We start from the raw sequence: 25,774 nt of genomic DNA on the forward strand, positions 1-25,774 counted from the left end.
CTTCGTTAGACCCTTGTACCCCGGCCATCGACTATACTAGCATGATATCATGTCTCAAATGTCGCAAAATTAGAACGAGGTGAGTCTCAGACATAAATAATGGTTTGGGGGAATAGGTCAATTATTATATGGAATACTCCATGTATGAATCTTTATTTCACATGGCTGTCATGTTCTGAACGCAGAACATAGTACTCCGTAAAGAAGAGACTTACGATGGACGATTATACTATACAACTGCGAAAAAATGAGAAGAAGCTTGTCAATTCAAAAATCAAACTCCGAAGTAAAACAAGTAAAGACACTGTGCACAGTAATACTCAAATCTGGACCAAGACACAAAAAACTATTGTAACAAGACATAAGGGAAGAACAAAAAAGATTGGATATAATATTTGGCGCTGTGGCCACAGTAAGAACAGCCCTGATCCATGACCTCCAAATCACAAACGAGAAAAAGAAAAGAAAATAAAAGATGGTCTACAGCGCGTACATGCGGCCATGGCGGCAGATGGTACCGGGGGCCACGGCGCCCATGAAATGGGGAGCGCCATGATCACACATGGACCACGACAGGCCATCAGGCTTGCAGATGATGGTACCGTCTACACACCGGCCAGGGTGGAACATGTGTGCGAAACTGTTTGCGATGCTGTTGAAAAACGGATAGTGTGCTGGTCCGTGGGAATCGTGCGTCGCGGGGCCGTGGCTGAACGGCGGGGAGGCAGACGAAGGCGCAGCGGAAGAAGGCACGGCGGAAGAAGACGCAGCAGAGGAAGGTTTGACAGAGAAGGTGGCCACGCCGGAAGCAGAAGTCATGTAGGCATGGGACGATGAGGGTGCGGCCGATGAGCTCGTGGAGTTGGAGCTAGTATTCACGGAATGGGAGGACCCCAGGAACGGCGCGCTTCCTTCGCACTTGTAGCCCTTGTCACTTCCAGCCTTGCCCTCCACGGAGGGCCCCGGCTGGGGGAAATTGACGGCCTGGCCTTCGATGGTGCGACATTTGCCCGGGCCGTTGTTGTTGGCCTGGAAGATTTCGGGCAGGCTGTCGAAACCGCCGCGACGGTTTAAGGACTGGGTGGACCGCTCGCGCTTGGAGTGGCCGCCACCGATGGTGACTTGCGCGCAGTTCATGTACATCTCACGGTTGCCCACCTTGTTGAACCAGGACCAGGAGAGGAGGGCCTCGCCGGACTTGGCATCTTGGGGGATCTTGAACTTGTATTTTTTGGCCTGGGGACATTCACCCAGCATCGTGTGGATCACACGGAACGTCTTGCCCTGGTCGTAGGACAGGCCGATCTGGCAGGAACCGCCATTGTGAGTCGCGCTCCCTTGCAGTTCCAGATCGTACTCTTGGCCGGGGCTGTAGTCTGCCACCGATTTGAATTCGTCCTTGGCGTAGCCCTTGCACGGATAGTCGGAGCCATCGGTGGACAACGGGTTGGTGTACGAGTAATCCTTCTGGCCGCTTCCATCCTTGTTCAATGGACTGCGAAGCGGATACGGATTGGACATTTGGATGTGTCCTGACACTGAGGAGGCCAGGAGGCCCAGAGCTACCACAGACCACTTCATTTTGAAAAAAAATTCGTAATTTGCGTCTGCGCGGTGTTAGATACTTTAGCTCCTTAGGTGAGATATCATACTGAGCAGACTCACCTTGAAAAATCACGGAGTCTCGATTAACAGGACTAAAGATAGCGAGAAAGGCACCGGGGAGAAAGTGGAAAGAAAGATGGATATACCGCTGTCGGAGAGCAAGGAGTATATAAACACAGGGCCACAAACAGTCGATCTCCCCGAGTATTTGACACGCACGTTCCCAGCAGGGAACAGGGGCCTCTCAGCCATCATCGATGAATGGCATGTGTACGTCCCCGATCCAGCGTGCACCAGAAGCTGCCGAGAATGGACGAAGGAGTGTTTACCATTTCCTTGACCGGAAGAATGCTGCAAAGACTTGTACCCCAGCAATCACCCCCTAGTGTCAACATTCCCATAGATCCGGAATCAATATTTCCAGTTTCTAATCTTGCTTTTGTGGCACCGAAGGGCATGCATTCAGTATCACCTTTTTGACACAAAACATTCCCATCGATTTGGCGGCCCTAGCGCTTGTTTATGTTATATCTCTGGACATGTTAGATTAACTAATCGAGAAGAGCTTCGAGTTGACATGAGACCTCTTTTTGTGATGTATGGAGAGAGCATTGTTGGGACTAGTCCAGTATTGAGGTTAAAGAAACCAGATGGATGATAGATGCGACGCCAGTTGGCCGATATGGCCCGCCAACTGGCCAGCAAATCGCGACCCGGCGCGGCAACGGACCGCGTCTTAATTACAGCTTCGATCTCTCCGTCGCTCCCTTACTCTTGCAAGTCACACTCAGTATCATTCTATTTATATCCGCATCTTTCCCTATGCTTCGGGAAATGATGCGAGGTGCTCTTTTCTGTATTTAACTTATCCCTTCTTTTAATTCCTGTTTCATCCCAGGTCAATCCAAATCGTCTTCTCCCTGCTGGATGTTTGGGCGGCTTTTTCCTCACCAGCAGAGGAGCTTCGGTCGTGCGCATCAACATGCGGTGCATTCCTGTGGGGGCTGGGAATCTCGCTCCCTCCGCCAGGTTCGCCACTGCTTTCGGAGTATGTGGATGAAAAATCCCGTTGCCGTGGCGAACCAAAACATCTTCCTGCGCTGCCCTCGTTACCAGAAACGATCAGCTTCTGTGACGGCTCACTCAACTCCTGCACATTCCAATGCTCGACAATCCTTGAGATTTCGGATACCCGCATCCCCTCTTACCCATTTGCCCAGTGCAAGGCGATCGTTCGCATTTTCGGCGGTGTCAAGGCGTACAACGAGAGCGATGGCCAGTATCCCAGGTGAAGAGACACAGACGCAGGATGGCGGTGCGGAGTTCGGCCAAAATGACTCGCTTCCTGCTGGATCTGGTGACCCGACGGGCGTGGACCCAGAGTCCGACGACAATGTTCCCATCGAGGCAGAGGAACTTCAAGAGGCCTTATCACGGCCACCGGCGGTCAACAGCAGCTACCTTCCCCTCCCGTGGAAAGGAAGACTGGGTTATGTAAGTTGTGACAATTCTCGTGGATTGTAACCCCCCATTTTTGCTGACGCAACCACCCATGGGCAACAGGCCTGCTTGAATACGTATCTTCGTTACTCCAATCCACCCGTCTTTTGCTCTCGGACCTGTCGCATTGCCTCCATCTTGGACAACCGCCATCCGTTGCAGGACCCCTCACAGCCGGCCCATCCAACCAAGAACCGCCCCGATAAAACACAGACTCCTGATGTTGCGCGAGGGCAGGCTTTCGTGGAGGCCTTGGGCCTTGCGAATGCGCGCGATCTTGTGAAATTGCTGCGCTGGAACGACAGATATGGGATCAAGTTCATGCGCATAAGCAGTGAAATGTTCCCATTTGCCAGCCATAAAGAATATGGCTATCAACTGGCCCCATTCGCCTCAGAGGCCTTGGGTGAAGCTGGACGCGTCGTCGCTGAACTGCGCCATCGTGTGACCGTCCATCCCGGCCAGTTCACTCAGCTAGGCTCTCCTAGGACGGATGTAGTGGAGAGCTCGATCAGAGATTTGGAGTATCACTCGGAAATGCTTCGACTCCTTCGCCTACCGCCTCAGCAAGATCGCGACGCGGTTATGATTCTCCATATGGGTGGCGTATTTGGCGACAAGGAGGCGACTCTGGAACGATTCAGGCAGAACTACAAGATGCTTTCTCAGGATATGAAGAATCGCCTCGTCTTGGAAAATGACGATGTGAGTTGGTCAGTGCATGACTTGCTGCCAATCTGCGAGGAGCTGAACATTCCACTCGTCTTGGACTATCATCACCACAATATCATTTTCGACGAAAGCCAGCTTCGCGAGGGTACCTTGGATATTATGGGCCTGTATGACAGAATCAAGGCGACATGGACTCGGAAGAACATCACCCAGAAGATGCATTACTCAGAGCCTATTGCTTCTGCCATCACCAAAAGTCAACGTCGGAAGCACAGTGACCGAGTGGCAACGCTTCCCCCGTGTGACCCGACTATGGATCTGATGATTGAAGCGAAGAACAAGGAACAAGCCGTGTTTGAGCTGATGAGGAACTTCAGGCTTCCTGGACATGAGCTTGTGAACGACATGATCCCCTATGCCCGCACGGACGAGAACAAGCCGTTCAAACCGCCTCGCAAGTCGGCAAAAAAGAACGGGGATTTTGTCGATCTGGAGAGCCACCTACCTCCCCCGCGCACAATACCCGATGACGAGGTCGGCATGGGAGGCCCCGATCGGCGCGTCTACTGGCCTCCTGGTATGGAAGAATATCTGCGGCCGAAGAAGGTGATCCGCGCGAAAGCGCCCTCCAGCCCTCGCAAACCCCGTGCACCCAAGAAGACGGCCGATACCAAGAACGGGGAGACGTCGCTCCCCGACGGCAACGTCGAGGGTGAGGTACCGAGCCCACCTCCCCAAGCAAAGCGGACCCCTCGGGGCGCTGCTCCTCCCGCCAAGAGACCGAGTAGAAAACGAAAGGTCAGCTCGCCTCTTTCTACACCGGATCCATCAGAAAATGAAGGGTCGGATGATGCCATTGCACAGAAACCCGTACAGTCTCCGAGCAATGGCGTGCGACGGAGTCGACGTACAAAGACCGTCAACTATGCCGAGGAGAGCGAAGCGTAATTGCTCTGTTCACGGCCTCGATGTGATGGACTTTGTTCATGCATTGCTATCTCGAATTATTTCGGATGACCCTGACGATGCGACGCTTTTGGATCCCCATTTTATACACTATGTACCATAATTTCTGTACAATATAAATATACTTAATCTACTCCATCCCGTGAAAATCATTGGACATGTAGATCCAGAATATTTTTAGCACAGTTTCATATGAAAACCACCTATGCCCACGTACGCCGCTATGATGTTATGATAACGAGGGACGGGCTGGACGCGGCGATTTGCCCCACAGCGCCCGCGGCTTCCAAGCTGGAAACCCGTCGTAAACCAAACTACCCACATACGCATCATGACAGCCTAGCATCTGACAATAGCTCAAATCGCACTGGTAATTGTCGCCTCCGACATAGCTTATTCTTTCAGGGCATTGTGCAGTAGCGCAAATCTGCCTAGCTTGTCATCAGGTAAATAATCCTTAATCCATTGCTGAGACAACCAGCGTCGCCGACTCCTTCCCCAGGAACCACAGGAAACCACCGTGGCCCCTCAACCAAGATCCCCATTACTTACATCTCCCAACCTAGCAAGACACACACTGCCACAGGCGACACAAACACTGGCTCCAAAACAGAAGCCGCCTCCGCGCAGCTCGTGGCGCGCACCCCCGCCGCCGTCGACCAGACCCCCATTAACCCCACGGCCGTTTCCTCGCCTTTCCCGACTGCCGATCCGCACAAACCCAGGACCCTTCTTCCGTATTCTTCGGGCGCTACTTGGACCGCAAACGAGTCGACGAGCTCAGTCGCGCGCTTGGAGCCTCCGCCACGAGACCATTCCCTCTCTCCGCCACCGGGCGCAATCCCGCATCTATCGCGCGATCGTCCAGCACCAGTCAAACCGAGCAAAGAGGCGGCGATCGGGGCGTGGACGTCTCGTCGAGTACATTGTTGGGAAGCGACGACAGTTGGGCGGTGGACTTACCCTTGGCAGTCCAGCCGGTGGGAAGGCGACGGTGCGGGGAGGAATCGACCAAATGTCTCAATACAGGGCGCAGGACCCGCCCGCTTTTAACCCCGCGGGTGGTGCCAGCGCTGGTGGGCGCCGCCAGAAGGTTTACGGTTATTTGAAGGCCGCCAATGAGCTTCGCCAGACGTACGCGGCACAGTGGACGGCGCAGAGGAATGGGCAGCGGGATTGGAACGAGGAGTTTATGAGAAATACCCCGGGAGCGTTCTCGGATGTTGAAATTGCACGGGCTGGGGATGAGGAGATGGTGGTATTCCCCAGTTATGCTAGGCGGTTGGCCAAGGGTGGTAACGGGCAAGCTGCTGCGAGACGGCGCCGCGATTCGACATCGACGCTGGATGAATACCATGGTGCCGAGGAGGATGAGCCCGGAATGGACATTGCGGAGTTGGAGGAACTTGAGGACGAGAGTGTTATTGTCGCTGCTGATGTTCGCGGGTGGGTGTATTCGCCTCACCGCGGGCCTATGACTCGCAAGCATCGCTTGATGATTGCGCTCGCTAGGAAGCTGAGTGGGATACCGGCCCCGAACGTGAATGCGAGTGAGGGTGACGAGGCAGATCCCGACGCTGGACGGACGGAGAAGACGCCTGGGAGAGGGGAGGAAGAATTTGTTGACTCGGAGGCGCAGTCAATCATCAAACAGGCGGAAGGAAGGGCCGATACGCCGTGGAGAGAGAACCACTTGGCCGAGAAGGATGAGTCGGGGCCTCCGGGTCGCCCTCTGGGGAGGACGACAACGACGACAACGGCAGAGGCTCCGCAGCTGAGCAAGGATGAACTGTCTGTAGCCAATGCGCACCTCATGGAGAGACTGCGGCCTTTCCTGACGAACCCAATGGCCGGATTGCCTGTGACGGTGTTCTTTTTCAATGATGAGAAAAGTCAGTCAAGGAGTGTCATCACCGACGAGTCTGGTCATTTCAGCCTCCGCGCTGGGTTATCCTTCGTTCCGACCAATGTTCGCATCCTGGCATCGGAAGAGCTTTCTGCTGTCAAAGCCGTCCAGGTCGTTGACCCGACTGGAATCAGCTTGATCAGTGATATCGACGACACAGTCAAACACTCTGCCATTGCACATGGTGCCAAGGAGATGTTCCGCAATACATTCGTGCGCGAACTCGGTGACTTGACTGTGAATGGTGTTGCTGAATGGTATAATGAGTTGTGGAAGATGGGAGTTCAGATGCATTATGTTTCCAATGCGCCATGGCAGCTTTACCCTTTGCTGGACCGCTATTTCAAAATGGTTGGGCTACCCTCTGGCTCCATCCACCTGAAGCACTACAGTGGCATGCTACAGGGGATCTTTGAGCCAACGGCCGAAAGGAAAAAAGGACACTTAGAGCAAATCCTGCGCGATTTTCCGTCACGAAAGTTCATATTGGTTGGCGACAGCGGGGAGGCTGACTTGGAGGTCTATACGGACATTGCTTTGGCAAACCCGGGAAGGATCCTGGGGATTTTCATCCGTGACATTACAACGCCGATTCGAGGCCGTACCGGGTTCTTCGACAAGTCGGTGAAAGATCTGGACAGAACTCCGGCTGCTAGCCAAAGTGCGCCGCAGCTCGTCGACGATTCCGATACAGCAACGCCCAGCGCGCCCACATTGCCGCCGCGTCGAGATCTCCAACGGACAGAGTCGACTCCAGATGCCAGAAGCATTGATAACGCCGACCTCATTGAGCTTCGGGACGACGAGGACCCCAGGCCAAAGACAGCAGATGTGTCGAAACCACCGGCACCACGCGCACCGCCTAACAGACCGTCCAAGCCGTCGTCGTTGCGCACAGTCTCCAGCAATCTCGACACAAGGGAGAAAGATGGTTCTTCCTCCTCGTCGGTCCCTGAACCTCCTCCCAAGCGCAAGCCAGTCCCGCCACTACCCCCACGTCCAAGCTCCTCGGTCAAACCAGAATCCTCCGATCGAGAGCCGGACCCATCTACAACCCCCAACTATCAGCGTCTGGGCCGGTCGGCAACAGATATAACTCAAAGCAGACGAGACCCAGAAGAAGCGCTCCCCTCTACAGCAAGGGACCCAGCGACGAACGAGAGACCCCCATCCAACGTGAAAAGCAGCCGTGCCCTCCGCCCACCCCCCGAACTACCCTCACGTCCGAAACCCGTTCTCGCCAACAGCACCACCAATCCGCCTATCGCAAACGACCAGCGGTCATCACGGAAACAGCCCCCACCACCACCACCCCCCCGTCGAACCGGCACGAGCAGCTCAACAGTAAGCACCAGCTCAACACCACAACCATCCACAACCACCAACCGGTCCACCCCCCAGAACCCACCGCAGCAGCAGCAATCCTACCCCGCCGCAGCAGCAACAGCCGCCCTGCAATACGCATCCGCAGCATCGCAGTTCGCATCCGAGCGTCTCCCATGGCCATCATCATCATCATCATCAACCCCCTCAAACACCCTCCGAGCCACATCGTCAAGCACCTCCCTACGCCAATCCAGCACAGCACCCAGCAGCATAGACAACACCTATTCAACCTTACCCACGAAGCGCGAAGAAATGTGGCAGCGCCGCTGGGAGCGCGCGCACGATATCCTCACTCACCACGGCGTGGTGCTGGCTAGCTGGCGCGAAGGCAAGGATATGAAAGATGTGAGTGTGTGGCTGGTTAAGGAAGCGATGAAGGGTGAGGGTGCGAGTGCACCGCGTGGTTAGGGGAAGTGTGATGTATTGCTCTTCTCGGATGAGATACCGGTTAGTGAGGTAGAGGGGGATCAATGTAAATTGTGTAAATACTAAGTTTGTTGGCTGTTGTACTCATGTCTTAGCAATCTTACATGTGTGGTAGGCTGGCAATTCCATTGCTTTTAACGGTACATATGTGAATTGCATATACATGAAGGCAAAGGTCATGGAATGATGAAATAAAAATACGATACATGTCAATATTTATAGGCACAAAAAGTTATTGAATAAAAATGCACAAGTGCAACATAACAAATTTTTATGTACTCAATATCGAAACAAACAAGATATATACAAATGCAAGTAATCTAAATACAACAAGGATGCAGTCTATGAACATATGTGCAGTTTTATATCCTTCTTCCTTTCTTTTTCTTGCCCTCGATTTTCATTCCTTTTTCTATGTTTTTTTTTTCGGATTTCCCATATCACAGACCTCACACTTAGTGCAAAGAGCCCACAATCCGCTCAATCTCAGCTCCAATATCAGACACCATCTGGTTGACCTCGCTCTCATCCATGACGCCGCCTTCGACACGAATACCAAAACCAATGGTGTCAGTCTTGGGGTCAGGGCCGATGTCGATGAATACGTTCTCATCAGGCAGAAGGGAGGTGTCTAGCGCAGACACGGAAGTCGACTCCAGGCCTGGTAGCGGCTGTGCGGGGATAAAGTCCGTGGGCACGCCGATGCGGAGGGGGAGGAAGAGGTCTCCTTGGTCGGCCTTCTCTGTGTCTGCGCCAGGGTTGGTGTCGGCGGAGGACGGGACACCGTTCTGCATCCAGAGGAGGTTGACCCAGGCGTTGAAGAGCGGGCCTCCGTTGTTCTTGGTGGAGTTCCAGCGGAGGACGTCCATGATGGAGCTTTGTTCGAAGGAGACGCGCTCGGCGAGGGATGATTGCACGGACTGTGCCTTCTCTAGCAGACTGGGGTCTGATCCGTCGTGGTCAGAGATGGCGTTAGGGATCACCAGTGGGTTCACGTTCAGACACGGCCCGGAGAGTTTCTCGATGTCTGCGAATGAAGCCGATCGACCGGTCTGGTATAGACCCATGATAGGACTCTCGACTCCAGTCATCCGGCCAAGAGCGCGTGCAACAGCGAGGAGGACCACGGTCTGGAGGCTCAGGCCTGCAGCCCGACACGCGCTTTCCATTTGAGACAGGTTCTTGACCTTCTCCCAAGCTCCAACGAAGAGCTGATCCGACTTGTTGGTATCTTCGGTGGAAGCAGGATACCAGAATCTTTTGAGTGTATCCCAGGCGCTACAGAGTAGAGATGACTGGTCGTCGTCGTTGGTAGGCTGAGACTTCTTGATCACAGTAGGCACGCCCGAGTCGACAACAGAAGACCAGTATGTCTTCTCGTCGAGATCGCGCAGGGAGCGCACAGAGAAATCCACGAAGGAGCGGAAATCCGGAGTGGCTTCCAAAGGCTCATTGCGGTAAATATTGACAAGCTCTGAAACGAACATGGGCATGGTCCAGGCATCGTAGGCCGCGTGATTGACGATAATGAGGATTCCATCCCGGTCGCTTGCTTTCAACAGGCACAGACGAACAGGAGGGACATAAAGGGAAGACGGACGTGCAGCTTCTTCTTTCGCCTGTGCCTTGGCGGCTTCTGCAATGGAAGAAGAGGTCTGGATCACCTTGAAGGTCGACGTGCCGCGAGCTGTGTGTTTCATAACTATTTGAACTGCATCATTCGGAGAAGTAGCCGCGAAGCATGTCCGCAGCACTGGGTGCCTTTGTCGAAGTTTGAACCAGGCATCCTCTAGCTTCGCGTTATCAAGACGCTCAGTACTGAAGTAGGGCCAGGCAGGCTCGAGGAGCCTCCTTCCAGACTTCAACCAACCGACCAGATGGAAAAATTGACCACCCAGACAGGGCAAAATCGTATCCACCGCTTCTTTCTTGATGTTTAATTTCTTAAGAACCGCTTCTTCCACTTCGGTATAATTGTCGATAAGCGGCCCCTGGGGCGTGGCAGTTTGCGCGGGCATGGGTTTGATACGCTGGCTAATGCCGCGCAAAGTGTTCCCTTGGAGAATGTCCGCCACGCTCGCTTTCAGACCCTTGGATCGGCAAATAGAGGCAATGCGAATCGCCGACAAAGAGTCCAACCCAATGCTGAAGATGCTAGTACTCGGTTTGATCTTGTCAAGAGGAAGACCAGACACATCCGCAAGGACAGCGTGAACAACGGACTCCTGAGCTGGTGCATCAGATGTATCAAGCTCCTGCTCGCTGGGTTGTTCTTGTGACACCCTGAGGGGCAGCTCCTTGAGTTGTTCAGGGAATGTTGTAGCACACCTCGCGGGGGTGTCAACGATGTCCTTGAAAACAGCACCAAATTCGCTCATTAACCCATCGAGTGCCTCCTGCGACAGGTACAAGCCGTTGCACGTGGATCGGACAACGATACCGTCACGAGCATGGTCGACTTCAAGGTTGAGCTTGTACTCAGCCTGGGCAGCGTAATCGTCCGACTCATATGGCGTCCAGATCTTCTGCTCTTCAAGGATGCTGCCAGCGAAATCGGCACTCTTCTGGAAAACGAACAGAGTATCGAACAGCGACGCCGATTTGAGATCGCCGCTCTGTCGCAGGGAGTTCTGAACAGTCCGCAGAGGGGCATGTTGGTAGATTTGGGCATCATTCGTCATTTCCTGCAGGCTGCGGGCCATTGCCTTGTTGCTCAAGAATTTGGGCTCGAAAGTCACCCTGTGAGCAACAGTGTTGAACAAGGGACCAAGAGTACGTTCAGCCTCGGGGGTCGGCAACGAGCGACCAGCCAAAACCTGTCCAAACACAACGTCGCGCTTGCCAATCAGACGACCAAGCACCTTGGAATATGCCAAAAGGGACACGCTTTGGACTGTAACTTCCATTTTTTTGCAGGACTCAACGATTGAATCCAGGTCGAGGTCAACGCGGTACTCCGAAAGTAGCATCCTGTCCGACGCCTCAGTAGCTGGAAGTTCCGGCATCTCCACGACTTCGTATCCGCGGAGCTTGTTGACCCAAAATTCACAGGATTCTTCCTGCCCGCTGAGCACGTGCTGTACGGTCTGGGAGAAGGGAGGTCTCTCCACTGGAATTTCTCCGTCATAAAACCTGGCAAGGTCTTCGAAGAAGAACGGAATAGAAGCACCGTCGTACAGGGCGTGGTGCAAAGTAACAACAAGAAGTCTTCCTTCCGGCTGGCTAACCAAAGTTGAGCGAATGGGGGGAACCTGGAAGGACGACTCCTCGCTAAACGAGTAAAGAGAGGAGACCTCATGCAGAATATCAGCACCAGAGGGAAGTTCGATCTCCTTCCACTCGAAAGGTGGGTTTGAGTGAACAGCGCCGATCCAGGATGTACCAAGTTCCTCGATCAAGTGAAAAGAGGTACGCAAAATGTCATTTGCCTCGATCACTTGGAAAAGGGCAGTCTTGAGCTTGCTGGCGTCGGTGGATGTAGCGAGTCTGATCGGATGAGGATAGACATAGACTTGACCTGTAGAGGCGATGGTCTGTGTTATCATTCCTGATTGAAGGGGTGTACTTTCAAACATTGCGACGACAGAATCGTCACTGCTGAGAAGACGGACGTGCTTCTGATAAGCATCAACCGGGACCTGGGCCACACTGGACTCCACGACGCCATTGCTTTGAGGCTTCTGAGCCGAGGCCTCATTAATATGCTTGGCAAGTGCACCGACACAAGAAAAGCGCATGACATCAGATGACGATGCCTCAAGTGCTGCTTCGCGCAGTTTACGCGCAAATTGAATGGCGGTCACGGAATCGACACCCAGGCTCAAGAACGAAGCACCCTTGGACACATCCTTCGCACCCAAGCCGCAGAACTCCGCGGTTAGCTCACGAATCTTTTCCTCTGTGGCTGACCAGGTGGTCTCATCCCACTTGATGGCGGAAGGGCGAGAGCCAGACGTATGCGATTGAGAGAGATTGAAGCTATCCAACGAGAGACTTTCCCCAGCCACGACACTCGATATAACGGTATCCATCTTTTCGATGAATTCCTCTCCATCATGCACGGCGCCGAAAGCAGAAGAGAAGAGACAGTTGAGGGAGACAATGTCCTTGTCGTGGTTGGCTTCAACCTCAACGGCTAGCGGATACTCAGCTGGCATGTGGCTGTCCAATTCACTCCACAAATTGTGCTTGGGAGGCGCGGTGGAGCGAATGTAAGAGAACAGACAGTCAAATAGAGGCGTTTCAGATTTCAACCAGCGTTGGATATGTCTCAGCGAAGTGTGCTGGAAATCGAGGGATTTGACAGTCGATTTTTGAACAGCCCCAACGACCTCATTGACAGTGTCGAGATCGCTGGTGTTCAGTCGTCCGGGGATAGTGGTGATACACGGCAGAAGTACAGACTCAGCTCCAGGAACCGAAACAGCTCGGCCAGAGAGGACTAATCCGTATGTCAGATCAGAAACACCAACCGTGTCGGCAAGTAACAGAGCGAAGACTGCTTGCACCAAATTCGGCACTGTTGTGTGGAGGCTTGCCGAACGACGTTCCAGTTCAGAGAGCTTGGTGCTAAGAAGCTTGTTAGCAGGCTTGGGATGTTCCATGACGTTGAAATCGTCCCGGAAAGTTGTTGGGTGGCAATCAGCAAGGTGTTGCGCCCAGTGTTGCTGTGCCTTGGATTGATCTTGGGAATAGATGTGTTCGATAAAAGCCGACGGCGAGCCTCTCTCGGGAACCGATTCTGCTGCGTAACGCGCCGCTACGTCTTCCAACAACATCGAAAACGATTCACCATCGTAAAGGGCGTGGTGGATGGAGATGAAGAGAGCCAGAGGCTGTTCTGTTCCCGCAGACTTTGCCAATTGAAACCGGACTGGGGGCGTCTGGGAAATGGACGAAATGATATCCCGCGAGATACTCGCTTGCTGGTCACTTTTCTTCTCGAGTGCCTCTTCTAGGCTGTGGTAAGTCTCCTCCGTCCAGCGGATCTGGTGCAAGTCTGCAGAGAAGACGACCTGGGCCATTTGCTTGTCGAGAGGAGCAAATGCGGTTCTCATGATTTCATTGTCCGTAGCAACAGTTTGCCATGCAGACTTCAATTGTTTTGCATCAACGTGTTCTTCAAGCTTCAAAACGACATGGTTGACGTATAGATTGTCGCCATCGTTGTTCATGGACCGAGCAACCAAGCCCTCCTGAAGCGGCAGACAAGGGCGGACGGAGGAAACAGCGGATAGATCGACGCCAGCCGGCGCATTTTCCCGATATTGAGAGTCCATTTCCTGAACGATCTCCCGCAGTTTCGATGAAGCCGCGTCGGTAGTGGAAGACGAGCTCCGGGGAAGACGTGCCAGTTGCTCGACAATGGGGTTGCTCATGACGAGAGCAACGGTAGCGGCGTAGCCAATCCTCCTCAGCTTAATAGAAAGGCCGATGGCGCTGAGACTGTCCACGCCCATCTCGAAGATATTCGTCATTGGACTGTAAGCAGACGCGTCGGTCGAAACCACCTTGCAAATCTCCTGGACCACGGCGCTTTCATCGGAAGTCAGAGGACGACTAAGAGTATCGTCGCCAGTATTGGACGAGCTGTTTCCAAGAAGGACAGTCTGGAGAGGAAGCTCCGCGAATAGGGCATGGAGATCCTTGACATTGGCCTTCCCTGACAGAGGGGCCAATGGGATATACGTGATGGGCAGAACGATCTCTGGAACCATGTATCCCGGAAGCTTCTTCTGGCAAATGGTCTGAAGATCCTTGCCCAGAGTTGCAAAATCTGACTGAACAATGGCCACCTTTTCGTTCTTTTCGCGTTGACGAGTGCCACTTCGCGCGATGAATGAGATAAGCTGCACTCGCGCAAGACCAGGATGCTTCGCGACTGTCGTTACGACGTCCACACCGATAGACGACGCGGAACGAAGGACCTCAGAGACCTCCCCGAGTTCCAATCTCTGACCACGGATCTTGGTCTGATCATCGCCGCGACCAAGATATTCAACAGAGTCGTCCACCATCAAACGTCCAATATCACCTGTCCGATACATTTTCTCACCATTGGGCCCTGGAGTGAAGCCACCTGCATCTGGTCTGTTGAGATATCCCTTGGCAACGATATCACCAGAGAAACACAGTTCTCCGGTCTGTCCCCTGAGAGCGTAGTCAAGGGTACCAGGGATGAGAACATGACAGACGCAAGCGGGCAACGGCGGTCCAATGTTTCGCAGATTGGTGTCCTTTCCGACGTGCGCAAATGTGCAACCGATAGTCACTTCAGTTGGGCCGTAAGCATTCACAAGCGAAGTGTACGGATTGACAGCCCATGTATCCAAGACCCGCTTGGAGATCTTTTCACCACCAACAGTCATGAACTTCAATTTCGGACAGTTTTCAGGGGAGAGGCTAGCTTGGTCCACGAGCGACGGCACAAAGCTTGCATGCGTGATTTCCCATTTGGAAAGCGTTGTTTGCAAATCATCAAGAATCATTGGCCGGGGCGCAGTAGCGGTCGCCATTCCATGACGCCATGGGAACAGCATCTCCAGAAGATGGGGATCGAATGCTCTGTTGGCTTGGGCGAGATATTTGCCGGTACCGCCCAGTTTCAACGTGGCTGGGGCAACTCGGCAGCAGAACTCAGAGAAGGACTCGATGAAAGACGAGAGATTTCCTCGGGTAACCATAACACCCTTGGGTTTACCAGTCGATCCGGACGTGAATAGGAGATATGAGTTGTCGTCAGGATGAGACTGGTAGTCTTGGGTTTCGGGCGACATTGGTTCCAACAGCTGATGAAACTCCGGACCATCAATGAGAATGGTACGACAGCCATCAGGGATGCCATTAAACGAATCCATAAATGGATTTTCAGTAAACAGCATAGGACAGTCTCCATCTTCGACCAAGAACGCCTTCCGATCCGCGGGCAAATTTTCGTCTATCGGAAGATAGCAGTTCCCAGACTTGAATATACCGATGATCACATGGTACGAGGGAACATTTCTCCCAGAACAGATAGCAATTGTCCTGTTGCGATGCCCCTGCGAAGCGATGAACGCGGCGACACGATTCGCTTGTTCGTTCAACTCTCTATAAGTCATTGTTTTCTTTTCAATACCCTCGGGGGCGATCTTGCTCGCGACCTCCAGAGCGACCCAATCCGGCTGTTCCTTGGCGTAATGCTCCAGCCAGTGAGTCGGAGACGAGTAAACAGAATTTTTGACTTCATCGCTGACGGGACGGCTAGAGAGAGAACGCAGTGACTGGGGAACATAATTGACGAGCTCGTTGAGAGGCTTCTCAGGATGCTGCAACATCGAGCTGACAAGGCTGTCAACCTGGCGTACGAAAATAGCCAGCTGGTCACGACTCATGATGCGGCTATCTGACCAAGCTTCAACCACAATGGCATCGTTGGTGTGCTGGAAGACATTCAAAGCCATGGGATGTTCGACATGCAGGCCAATCAAATCCTCCAATTCACGCCACATAGTAGATTGGCTTGACTGCTGGGTCTCCTCGTTCATGACTTGGAAATTGAAGACGGCCGGGTACAGGGGTTCCCCACGCGGACGCTGGAGCATCTTTCTGACTTCTCGGGCGTGGATATGTCGATGTTTCCATGTCTGACTCGACAGTCGCTGCTGCTCCGCGAGAACCTCCCGTGCACTTCCCTCTGGATGGAACGGAACCGGAACCACCGAAATCAACGGACCGACGCCATCTTCAAGGTCCGGGTGCAAGACACGGTCAGAAAGGGTTTCAGCGAACACCGTCGCGGGCAAACCCAAGTAGCTCAAAGAAACGTAGGCCCACGCTGCCCGAATTATTGAGGCCACCGAAGATACTCCCAGCGACGCTGCAACAGATTGGAGTCTCGAAGAGGATACCGAGAGCGGGATTTCCTCTACCATAAGATTGTATTCCTGCACAGAATCGGGCTGCACCCTTTTCCCGGTAAGGTCGGGCCACACAGGAACATCGAGATCCGAGAACTTCTCCAGCTCAGTTTTCCAGAACGCCCGGGTATCTCGGCTCCGAGTCTCTGTCGGGAGAAGGATAGAGAGGGCATCGCTGAGTTGACGTCTCGAAGGCGGCTCGGAGGTATAAGCCGATTGTACGTTCTCCATGATGAACCGGAGCGAAGGCTCGTCGTGAATAGCATGGTGGAGAGTCAGGACCATGATTCTCTCGTCTCCATTGTCGAACACGGTGACTCCCCACGGTGGGTTGCGGAAGTAATTGTTCTGGTGCTTTGTCATGATATCCTTGATTCTCTGATCACGGACAGCTGTCCAATCTTGCCCGGTACATGTGTGCTCTTCCCAGTCCAGGTTCGGCAGTTTGTAGATCAGCTGGAGGATGGCAAAGTCCAAGCCATCCTGGGCCTTGCGACTGTCGAGCTCAGCCACGGGAATGAAACCAGTTCTCAACGCCTCCGTCGTTTGACAAGCAGCGATCCAGGCCTGCCTTAGTCGAGAGAGATCCACCGACTGATCCAGAGAAAAGAAGTGGTTGCTCCAGTACATGTCGTATGTCCCCATTGTCTCACTAATTAAACTTTCTTGAAGAGTTGTTGCTCGGACGGTGCTGAATTTATCGTGCACCTTCTCTGACGCCACTCCATGCCAGGAGCTGTGGAATTGATTTAGGTCGAACTTAGTGATTGTGGCGTCTTCAGTGCCGGAAGAGCAATTAGCAAGCTTCACCAAGTCCTGGACGGTAACGCAGTTGAGGACTTCAACAACAGATAGCGGGAACCCATTGTCCTTCAGCTTCCCGGTAAGTCGAATCGCACGGAGAGAGTCGAGACCAAGACTGCGGAGCCTGGTGGAGGGCGCGATAACCGACGGCGCGATGTTAGTGAGAGTCGCGACGATGTCTACAATCTTGGAAGCAGTAGCAGCGTCGGCGGAATCAGCATCAAATGACTCTTCAGCAGCAAGGTTTTCCGGATTGAGCCGGCTATCCCACGTTTCGATATCGATGGTAGTGTATGCCTGCTGGAGGGCTCGACGGTCGGTCTTGGCGGATTGCGTTCTTGGAATGTTCTTGACAACGATATACGCGGAGGGTATCATGTGGCTAGGCAGCGAATCCATTGCCTTGTCCCTGGTGGCCCTGGCAATTCCCAGGGCGGTATCGTTGACCAGCGACAGCTCTCCTTCATCGTCTTCAACTGTAACAGCACCAGGAGCAGACAAGAACGCGACAACGACTTGGACAGGTCTGTCAGGACGATTGAGAACCATAGTCTCGATGTTCTCGACCAGAGTGTGGCAATCGTTGAGGGCGAATGTGATTTCACTGAGCTCGACGCGGATACCTCCGATCTTGATCTGATCATCAACGCGATTGATATATTCCAAAGAGCCATCGCTGAGCATTCTGACTAGATCCCCCGTGTAATACAGAACCTGCGATGCCTCATCGTTCCAAACGTACTTCGCCTTGGTGACATCTTCCTGCTTGAGGTAGCCCGGGGAGATTTGCGGACCACCCAGCGCCAATTCGCCCACGGCGTTCTTCATCACCATACGCTGGTTCTTGGTCACAAAAACGGACACGGTGTCCATAGGCCATCCGATATTGGCGCTCTTGATAGCCTTGTGCTCGTTGCCGAACTCCCTGATGGTTGAAACGATGGTAACCTCGGCTGGGCCATAGGTATTGAAAGCCCGCATATCAGTACCCCAGTCATCGGCCACAGGCTGGGTCAGCTTTTCACCAATCATGGTAATCACCTTCAATGTCTCACAGGCCTTTCTCGGAACGTTGGCGGCAAACGCTGGAGTAAGATGTGCGTGGGTTGCCTTTGTCACATTGGCCAGTTTGGCATATGAACCGAGCATGATTTCCCTCGAAGCAGAGATCAGGACACCGCCGATTCCCCAAGTATAGAAGAAATCCTGGATCGATACATCAAATGTGTATTGCGAGAACTGCATACACCTCACAGCACCTTCTTGTACGTCCGTTGGAATGTCCTTATGGAGAGATTTCATGCACGAAACACCAGCAGCGTGCGTAATTGGCACGCCCTTCGGGGCACCGGTGGTACCACTGGTCCAGATCAAGTATGCCATAGAATCTGGGTTGCTCCGGTGTTTGGTACTGTTTCGCTTCTGAGAGTTCTTTGCGGCGTTCTCATCACAGAATCGACTGACATCCACCATCTCCACGCCAGTCGGGATGGCGTCCTCTGGCTGGGGGGGATCTTGGCTTGATACGAGTAGGAAATTCGCTTCCGTGCGGGCAATGAGATCATGACGGCGTTGCGACGGGGAGAACGTGTCGATTGGACACCAGGCACCACCAGCTTTGAGGATACCAAGGATGGCAACGTACATGACTGGACTCTTGTCGATGCAGATTGGGATAGGGCTGTTAATTAGAGGACCAGAGATCTGGAGGAGATGGTCTGCGAGGTCATCGGCCATGGCATTGAGCTGTCCATAGGTCCACGAGATGTTACTGGGGTCATTTTCATCGTCCAAATTGCCCTTGAAGAGCAACGCAACGTCGTCAGGATGGGTATCAGCATGGTCTTCAAACCAAGTGTGTAACAATGCACCCTCCAATGCTTCGGAAGCCACGGCCGCATTTGGGTTGAAAGAGGACTTAAGATCGATTTGCGTCTGCGAAGAAGCATCATGGAAGTTCGCTTCCGGGCTTTCAAGGAAGTAATCAACGATATCGGACATCTGCTTGAGCATGATTTCCGCAGCGTGATGATCAATATGGGTATCGTTGAAAGTGGCCCGGAGAGTCAGGGATGAATCAACTTCGGGCCATACTTCAATCATGACTGCGAATTCATTCGCCATCGGTGGATTATCGATAGAAGTCCAAAGTCCGCTAGCCCTAGATCCGGCGTTAAAGTCTTGATAGATCAGGAGCGTGTCATAGGGGAGTCGGCCATCTGCAGTTGCAACTGCCCCGAGAGGGGGTTGCAAGTGAGAGATGGTTTTGGCATTAAGTGACGTCAAGTGGCGAGCTACGGACCTATTGGTCCACGATCCTTGGGCGTCCTTCGCAACCTGATTGAGAGCGAGTCTAACGGGGATGATGTTGAAGGTCGGACCAATACAGACTTCCGACTCAGTGTCAAGTCGGCCGGAAACAACACTACCCAAAACCACATCTTGGTCAGGGGTTCCACTGTAGGCTAGCAAGACCGATGCCCAAGCTGCTTGGAGTACGGCAAGCGGGGTCGAGCCGATGCTCTTTGACTGTTTCTTCAAGCTATCATAGCTGATGCGGGCTGTTGTTTCCACGCGATGGCTCGTCTTGAGGGAAGGGGAGCGGTTCGGTGTGACGGTAGGAAAAGCGACAGGTATATGGCCTTCCAATTGGCTCTTCCAAAATTCCGCTGTGGCATCTTGATCGGCCCCGAAATGCTGCTTGACTGTGTATTCCAGCGAGGTTCGTTTTCCCAACGGGCGCCCATCATAGACTGATGAGACATCTTCAAGGAGGAGTTGTAGTGAGCCTCCGTCAAAGATACCGTGGAACATGCTCAATACGATTGTAGACCTTTTGGGAGATGTGACGAGAGACAGCTTCCATGGGGGAACTGTTAAATCGATAGTCTCCTCGGCGTTTCGACAGGCCTCGCGTAGAGATTCTTCTTCAGAGTGATCTGCGGTGTATACATCCCAATTTGACTTAGAGACGGCACCGGGGACTAAGACGCACTGCGCAAACGGTGCCAAGTCATCATCAATCAAGGAGAAAACTGTTTGGAAAGAGTCATAGCTTGCGACGACAGTATCCCAGGCCTGCTGAAGGCGCCCGACATCTACACCAGATTCAAGGGGAAAGACGGAATGGTATATGTACGACCGGGTGGTGAATGCGCTATTGGCGGAGCTGCGCAAGAAACTTGTCAACATACCCGACTGCGTGGCTGTCGTCGGCAAGACATCGGAGATCTTCTCCGGCGTTACACCAAGCCGCTCTGCGCATGTCAAACGGTTCCTGTCGCTAAATTGGGCAAGGCTCTCCTGCAAGGTCTGCAGACGGGCCGCCTCGCCGGAAGCCACGCTCCCATTCATTTGGTTTTGCTTATGGATAGTGGCAACCAGGCCCTTGGGAGTACCGGCTTGCAAAACGTCACCTACAGACAAACTTTCAATGGCATTGTCTCTCAGGTTCTGTAGGAATCGCATGGCGCCAAGACTATCAAGACCGAGCGAATAGAGGTCCGAGTTGGGTCTGATCGCAGATGCGTCCTCCTCGACCGTGTCGGCGATCAGGCGAATCACAAGCTGCTGCGTCGATTTCGTTTCCTCATCTTCTGGCATCTCCCATTCGGACTGAGCAACATCGGAGAGCTCGGGTTTTGGTGTGCGGTAAAATTTCACGCCATATGCCTCAGGCGTCTGTGATTGGTCCGCGATAGCTTTGCGATCTACCTTTCCAGAGCTAGATCGGGGCAAAGTGTCGACAAAGGCGTACACGGAAGGGCACATGTAAGATGAAAGGTGCTGATGGGTGGTTTGGTGCGCTTGGTGGATTAGCTCCTGTTTTTGTGTCTCGGTTAACCCATTCGCCACGAGACACGCGATAATTTGTTCGCTCCCCTGGACGTCATTGTCGCGCTTAGAAACAATCGCAACGGCCTCTGTGACAGAGCCAACGGTCGCAAGGACGGACTCAATTTCACCAAGCTCGACGCGGCGCCCACTTATCTTCACCTGATCGGACGTTATGCGACCAAGGAATTCAATGATCTGAGAGCCGGACTCATCCCAAACAATGCGCGCCATGTCGCCCGTGCGGTAGACAGGTCCAAACTCTGGGCTGTGAACGAAGGACTTGGCCGTCTCTTTGGGGCGGTTAAGATAGCCTTTGCCAACCTGGGGGCCGGCGATCGCCAATTCACCAGCGAGACCGGCAGGAACTGCTTTAGGCAGGTGGCTGTTAGGGTCAAGGACCAACATTGCACACGTGGGCAAAGCTTCGCCGATGATGGAACCACGCGTGGAATATTCAAAAGGCGCCAGGAAAGTACAGTTGATGGCACCTTCGGTCGGGCCATAGGCGTTCACCAACATCCTGGCTGGTTCTGGAGCCGAACCAGAGGCATTGACCCCTGATTTTGGAGAGAAGTTTTCGATGACTGTTCGATTAAGTTTCTCACCCATCGTCCATAATGACTGGAGAGTAGTCAGGTGGGACGGCCGCAGTAGAGCGGCCAAACTCGGAGTCGCCATCATCACCGTCGCCTTTGCTTCGTTGACTGTGGCTTCAAGGTCCGTCAGAGTCAAGTGTCGATGCGCGGAACAAAGAGTAGCACCGCTACTCAAGGTGACGAATATCTCCATGAGTGACGGATCAAATGTAGGGGATGCAAATTGGAACCAGCGGAAATCGCCAATCGAATCACCGGGAAGGGGAATTGCAGTCGCATGAGACTCGATGGAACAGGTGGCAGCAAGATGATGGATCTGGACACCCTTGGGCTTTCCAGTGGAGCCACTCGTGAATAGCAGATAGGCAACTTGGTCTTCATGTATATCTAGTGGTTCGGGAGGTTCGATCGTTTCCACCAAGACAGCATCGCCACGCATCTCCTTCCACCTGGAGACTTCCACCACATCAATCCAGACATGACCGGTGGCTGCATCTTGGCTATCGATCGGCCGCCATGGACCAGCGGCGGGCTCAGAAACATTGCCGAGTATAATGGGGGAGTTGATTTCCTCAAGAATTTCCCGAACCCGTTGCTCCGGTGCATCCTGAGGAATAGGCGAAAATGCACAGCCGGCCTTCAGGATGGCAAGATATGAAATATAAAGCTCGGGGGATGTGGTCATATAAACGGGAATAATACGTCCATACTCGGGCACCTGGCCGTCCACCGACAACTGAGCTCTGATGTGCACAGCCAAATTCGAGGCTGCTACGTTAAGGGCGGCGTATGTTAGAATGCTGTGCTCTGCCGAGCCTGTGGCAGAGGGTAAAGAATGTACAAAGTCGAGTGCGATCGCATTAGGCTTTCTGCGGGCCCAGCCCTCAAAAGCGGCGTGAAGGAGGGACGGCTGTCGCGAGCTCGGTGGTTCCACATCTTCCGTTATTTTTCTCGTGGGGGGTATCATCAGTGGTGGGAAATTAAGAATCGAAAGGTCGGGCGTGGATGCGACAAGATTGAGAGAGGGGGAGGAATTGGCCAGATGAGTCGCCAGTGTGTTCAGGAGCTGATTCACAGCCGGGTCGGGGATCAGTGGCTTTGGGTAGGAGAAGCTGACTTGGAGGGCGTTGTTGTTCGCAACGGTATCGGCGTGAAGCGTGAAGACCTGTTGACTCGTAAGTATCACTCTCTACCGCACCCCGCACTGCCGGGGAGGGAGAGGGGACTGACATTTCCGCGTCCACTGGCACAGATTTGATGCTCGCCATTTTCAGGATCGGCATCCAATCCGAGTTCCAGTGAGAACTGTATCTCGTCCTTGTTATAATCTTGCTGGTTGATTTCGCGCACTTTGCAGTTATTCGGCTCCCCTGCCTGCAGCTCCTCGGACCAGAACACCGAAGCCGAAATGACCGCGGTGGCAGGATTCGACGTGGACTGCCATGTCGCGCGGCGCAAGATGCCAAAAGCGACGTCCTCCAGACCAGTGAAGTTCGAAATAAAGCGCGCGTAGCCTTGGACGAGGTCGTCGATGAGCTCCGTCGCTGCGCGACTGCAGGAAAGCTCTATCCGAGGACTCTCCGCAACCGCATCACATGCAGGTCTCGCGACGGCGTAGGGATCGATCGTATCTAAAGCGGGGATTCTGGTGATGGGGAAAATCTCCATAGCGACAGGAGTGTGGTGGCCATTAGGTTGAGGGGAAGCATGAGCGGGGCTTTCGTGCTCCTCGTGGTTGAAGATTGCGCCTGCCATGGTTTTAGCAGTAGGGATCAAAGCGGTTACGCACCTGCGAACACAATTGCCAGGGGCGCGATCCTAACACTGGGGCGCGTGTGGTATAAAGAGTGGACGTCGTTACTGACAGAATGGATTCAGGGAGGGAAAGGTAATTATATAAAAGAAAGAAAAAAGCAAACAAAAGCCCAAGGAATAAGAAAAATACAACTTGGAACGGCAAAAGAAGGGTACAAAATTACAGAATAAAAAAATAAAAATAAAAACCCACAATCCCCCTCAAAAATGCCGTTCTGCAGCTTCACACACTACGTGAGATCCATTGAGCGTCATTTGAGGTGGACCCCGCGAGGGCCCGAAGTGACATGGTTGGTAGTGTGAGTAGTGAAGTGGGGTCGGTCGATGGGGGTCAAGCGTTGACTACCGCGGTAATCATAAAAGCGGTGGTCATTATGATGGACAGGAACAGATTCTGGAAAAGGAATAGGAACATCTAGGCACCGATGTAGGCCGCCGTGCCTGGCAGAAATCAGCCTTACTGTACTGCGTGGCAGATACGATATCTAGATGCGATGCGAAACGGAGTAAAAGAGTCAGGCAAGGCAAGAGGGAGAACGGAAAACGTGATGTCGGTCTCGTGGTTTCTCCGGTCTTCGGCAGACTTATCTGATTAGATCATCATCTGATTAGATCCACCTCGTATTGTTCGGTATGTACGATGATGATGAGAAGGATTCCTAGTCTATGTTACGGGTCCATCCACCAAGGCTAGTCAGGAACATGTTGCGCAACCCTAATCGTTCGTGTCTGTTCCTAGATCGGCTGGAGAATATCTTCGAGGACCTACTACCTCGTGGTTGATCTCGCCAACAACAGCAAGCCAACTGGATCTATGCCATCCAGCCTGTTCATCGCAATGTCCTCGGAGACCGCATGCCACGGCCCATCGACGTCAAAGTATTACTTGGTCTGAATTTGCTTTCCGTGCCCTGACTATAGAGCTCGCAGACTTGTTACCGGTCCGCCATACTTGCATCTCCCAGTGCTGATTGATAACATTCAAATGGAAGCCCCGCAGACACGCATTATCTGATCCGGAGTGGAGAGCAGAAGTGAAACAGGAGGCAGCTAATTCAAAGGTCGTATCATGACCGACAATGCCGGGAATTTGCCATGGGGAAGGAACTGTCCACCAAGAAATGTAAATTGATCCCTTGAAGGGCACATTGGGCTGAAGAGATGAGACCGACTTCGGGGCTGTTCCGGCGGGCATACAGTCCACCGCCCAGATCGATACTGGCTAGCGCTTTAGCTGATGTTACAGTGCAGTAGTGCCGATGGGCTTGCATCACGCATGGGACTTGGTTTTTGGCCAATGTCATTATTGCGCGATAAAGCGAACAGTGGGTTTTGTCCCGTATATGCGGCCCTGAAGTTAGAACCACAGAATGACAGAAGCATATCGATATCTCACTTTGTTCTGAACTAAAGCAGGCGGGCACTCAAACCCAGTCAAAAAGCTACTGTCCCGTAGTGGTTCTAAAGATACAGCCACACCGGCTGGGCATAAACTCCATCCATGTTTACAGGAGTATAGCCTGCAGTACTGTAATGGCAAATGACATGTGTATCTCCCTTTCCAGATTTCCCAAACTCGAAATTATTCTGTCGTCATCGATATTGATTCAGTAAGCCGACCGTGATGGAAGGAAATAAGACTCCCCAAATAAAGTAAAAATCAGATGAAAAGTATGAGACCCATAGCAGGTGGAGATATTCTTAGCGAGCCACTCAGCTCTCCCAACGACGACCATGATCGGCATACCATATCCTCCGTACGAGCGAAGCGGTGGGCATTCCCAACCCTCTTCCCGGCGCCAAGCCAACGAGGGCGGCAGCAAGCGACGACATTTCAATTTGTTGTGGGATAATCGGGTTGGTGTATATTACTGTCGCTTGTATACTCCGAGTGTTCTGGGTTTTGTTTGATGTCATGTAGAGGTACTATGGAACTGACGATTATGGGCAGTGTGTTAGTATCGCACCCCATTACAAGTGAATCCTACCAAGATGATGCAAAAAAGCAAAACACAATCAGATTAGACGGGCATCTAATCAGATGCGACCGCCAAGCATTGTTCAATTTTTTCGCATGGCAGAAACCTCCGAGCCCCACCGGATTTACAGCCGGTGTCGGTTTTGATCTATTGGCTCATTCGATAGGAATTCGAGCTGTGCTTGAGATCTGACAAGACTATATAAATTACCAGAGCCAAGAATTGAACAAGAAAAGAAAACAGAGAGAGAGTGTGAGAGAAAGAGAAATAAAGGAAAATTCAGAGTCTTTGTTTGTAACTATCTTGGCAAGACGTGAGGCGTGTAATGTAATGTGTTGAAATCCGATTCGCATCTCCACAACACCACGGAGACCCTAATGGGAC

At 52.8% G+C, this 25,774-nt stretch overlaps 4 protein-coding genes across 4 annotated transcripts; 2 read left to right on the forward strand and 2 right to left on the reverse strand.

Annotated features, from left to right (window-relative positions):
* Positions 1–107: 107 nt before the first annotated feature.
* Positions 108–1,703, reverse strand: BDW47DRAFT_113182 (putative extracellular protein). Its single transcript, XM_024814342.1, has 2 exons — positions 1,666–1,703; positions 108–1,607 (listed from the first exon to the last, which is right to left on the reverse strand). The coding sequence occupies exon 2, from the start codon at positions 1,579–1,581 to the stop codon at positions 481–483; it is 1,101 nt and encodes a 366-aa protein (XP_024667923.1). The 5' UTR covers positions 1,582–1,607; positions 1,666–1,703; the 3' UTR covers positions 108–480.
* Positions 1,704–2,877: 1,174 nt separating this feature from the next.
* Positions 2,878–4,725, forward strand: BDW47DRAFT_129533 (UV-endonuclease UVE-1; the record flags this gene model as incomplete). Its single annotated transcript, XM_024817005.1, has 2 exons — positions 2,878–3,099; positions 3,169–4,725. 2 exons carry the CDS (start codon positions 2,878–2,880, stop codon positions 4,723–4,725), a joined length of 1,779 nt encoding a protein of 592 aa, XP_024667924.1.
* Positions 4,726–5,082: 357 nt separating this feature from the next.
* BDW47DRAFT_113186 (uncharacterized protein) lies at positions 5,083–8,674 on the forward strand. The gene is made up of 2 exons (XM_024814343.1): positions 5,083–5,189; positions 5,310–8,674. The coding sequence occupies exon 2, from the start codon at positions 5,759–5,761 to the stop codon at positions 8,441–8,443; it is 2,685 nt and encodes an 894-aa protein (XP_024667925.1). The 5' UTR covers positions 5,083–5,189; positions 5,310–5,758; the 3' UTR covers positions 8,444–8,674.
* Positions 8,675–8,916: 242 nt separating this feature from the next.
* sidC (nonribosomal siderophore peptide synthase SidC) lies at positions 8,917–23,351 on the reverse strand (the record flags this gene model as incomplete). Its single annotated transcript, XM_024817006.1, has 3 exons — positions 8,917–15,398; positions 15,579–22,761; positions 22,827–23,351. The coding sequence occupies 3 exons, from the start codon at positions 23,349–23,351 to the stop codon at positions 8,917–8,919; spliced, it is 14,190 nt and encodes a 4,729-aa protein (XP_024667926.1).
* Positions 23,352–25,774: the final 2,423 nt, after the last annotated feature.

The sequence above is a fragment of the Aspergillus candidus genome, assembly GCF_002847045.1.
Source record: "Aspergillus candidus strain CBS 102.13 unplaced genomic scaffold BDW47scaffold_75, whole genome shotgun sequence".
NCBI classification, from domain to species: Eukaryota; Fungi; Ascomycota; class Eurotiomycetes; order Eurotiales; family Aspergillaceae; genus Aspergillus; species Aspergillus candidus.

What these genes read in the sequence shown, in the direction of transcription:
- BDW47DRAFT_113182 (XM_024814342.1), bottom strand. Translation starts at nt 1,581, where the DNA reads ATGAAGTGGTCTGTGGTAGCTCTGGGCCTCCTGGCCTCCTCAGTGTCA.
- BDW47DRAFT_113186 (XM_024814343.1), top strand. Translation starts at nt 5,759, where the DNA reads ATGTCTCAATACAGGGCGCAGGACCCGCCCGCTTTTAACCCCGCGGGT.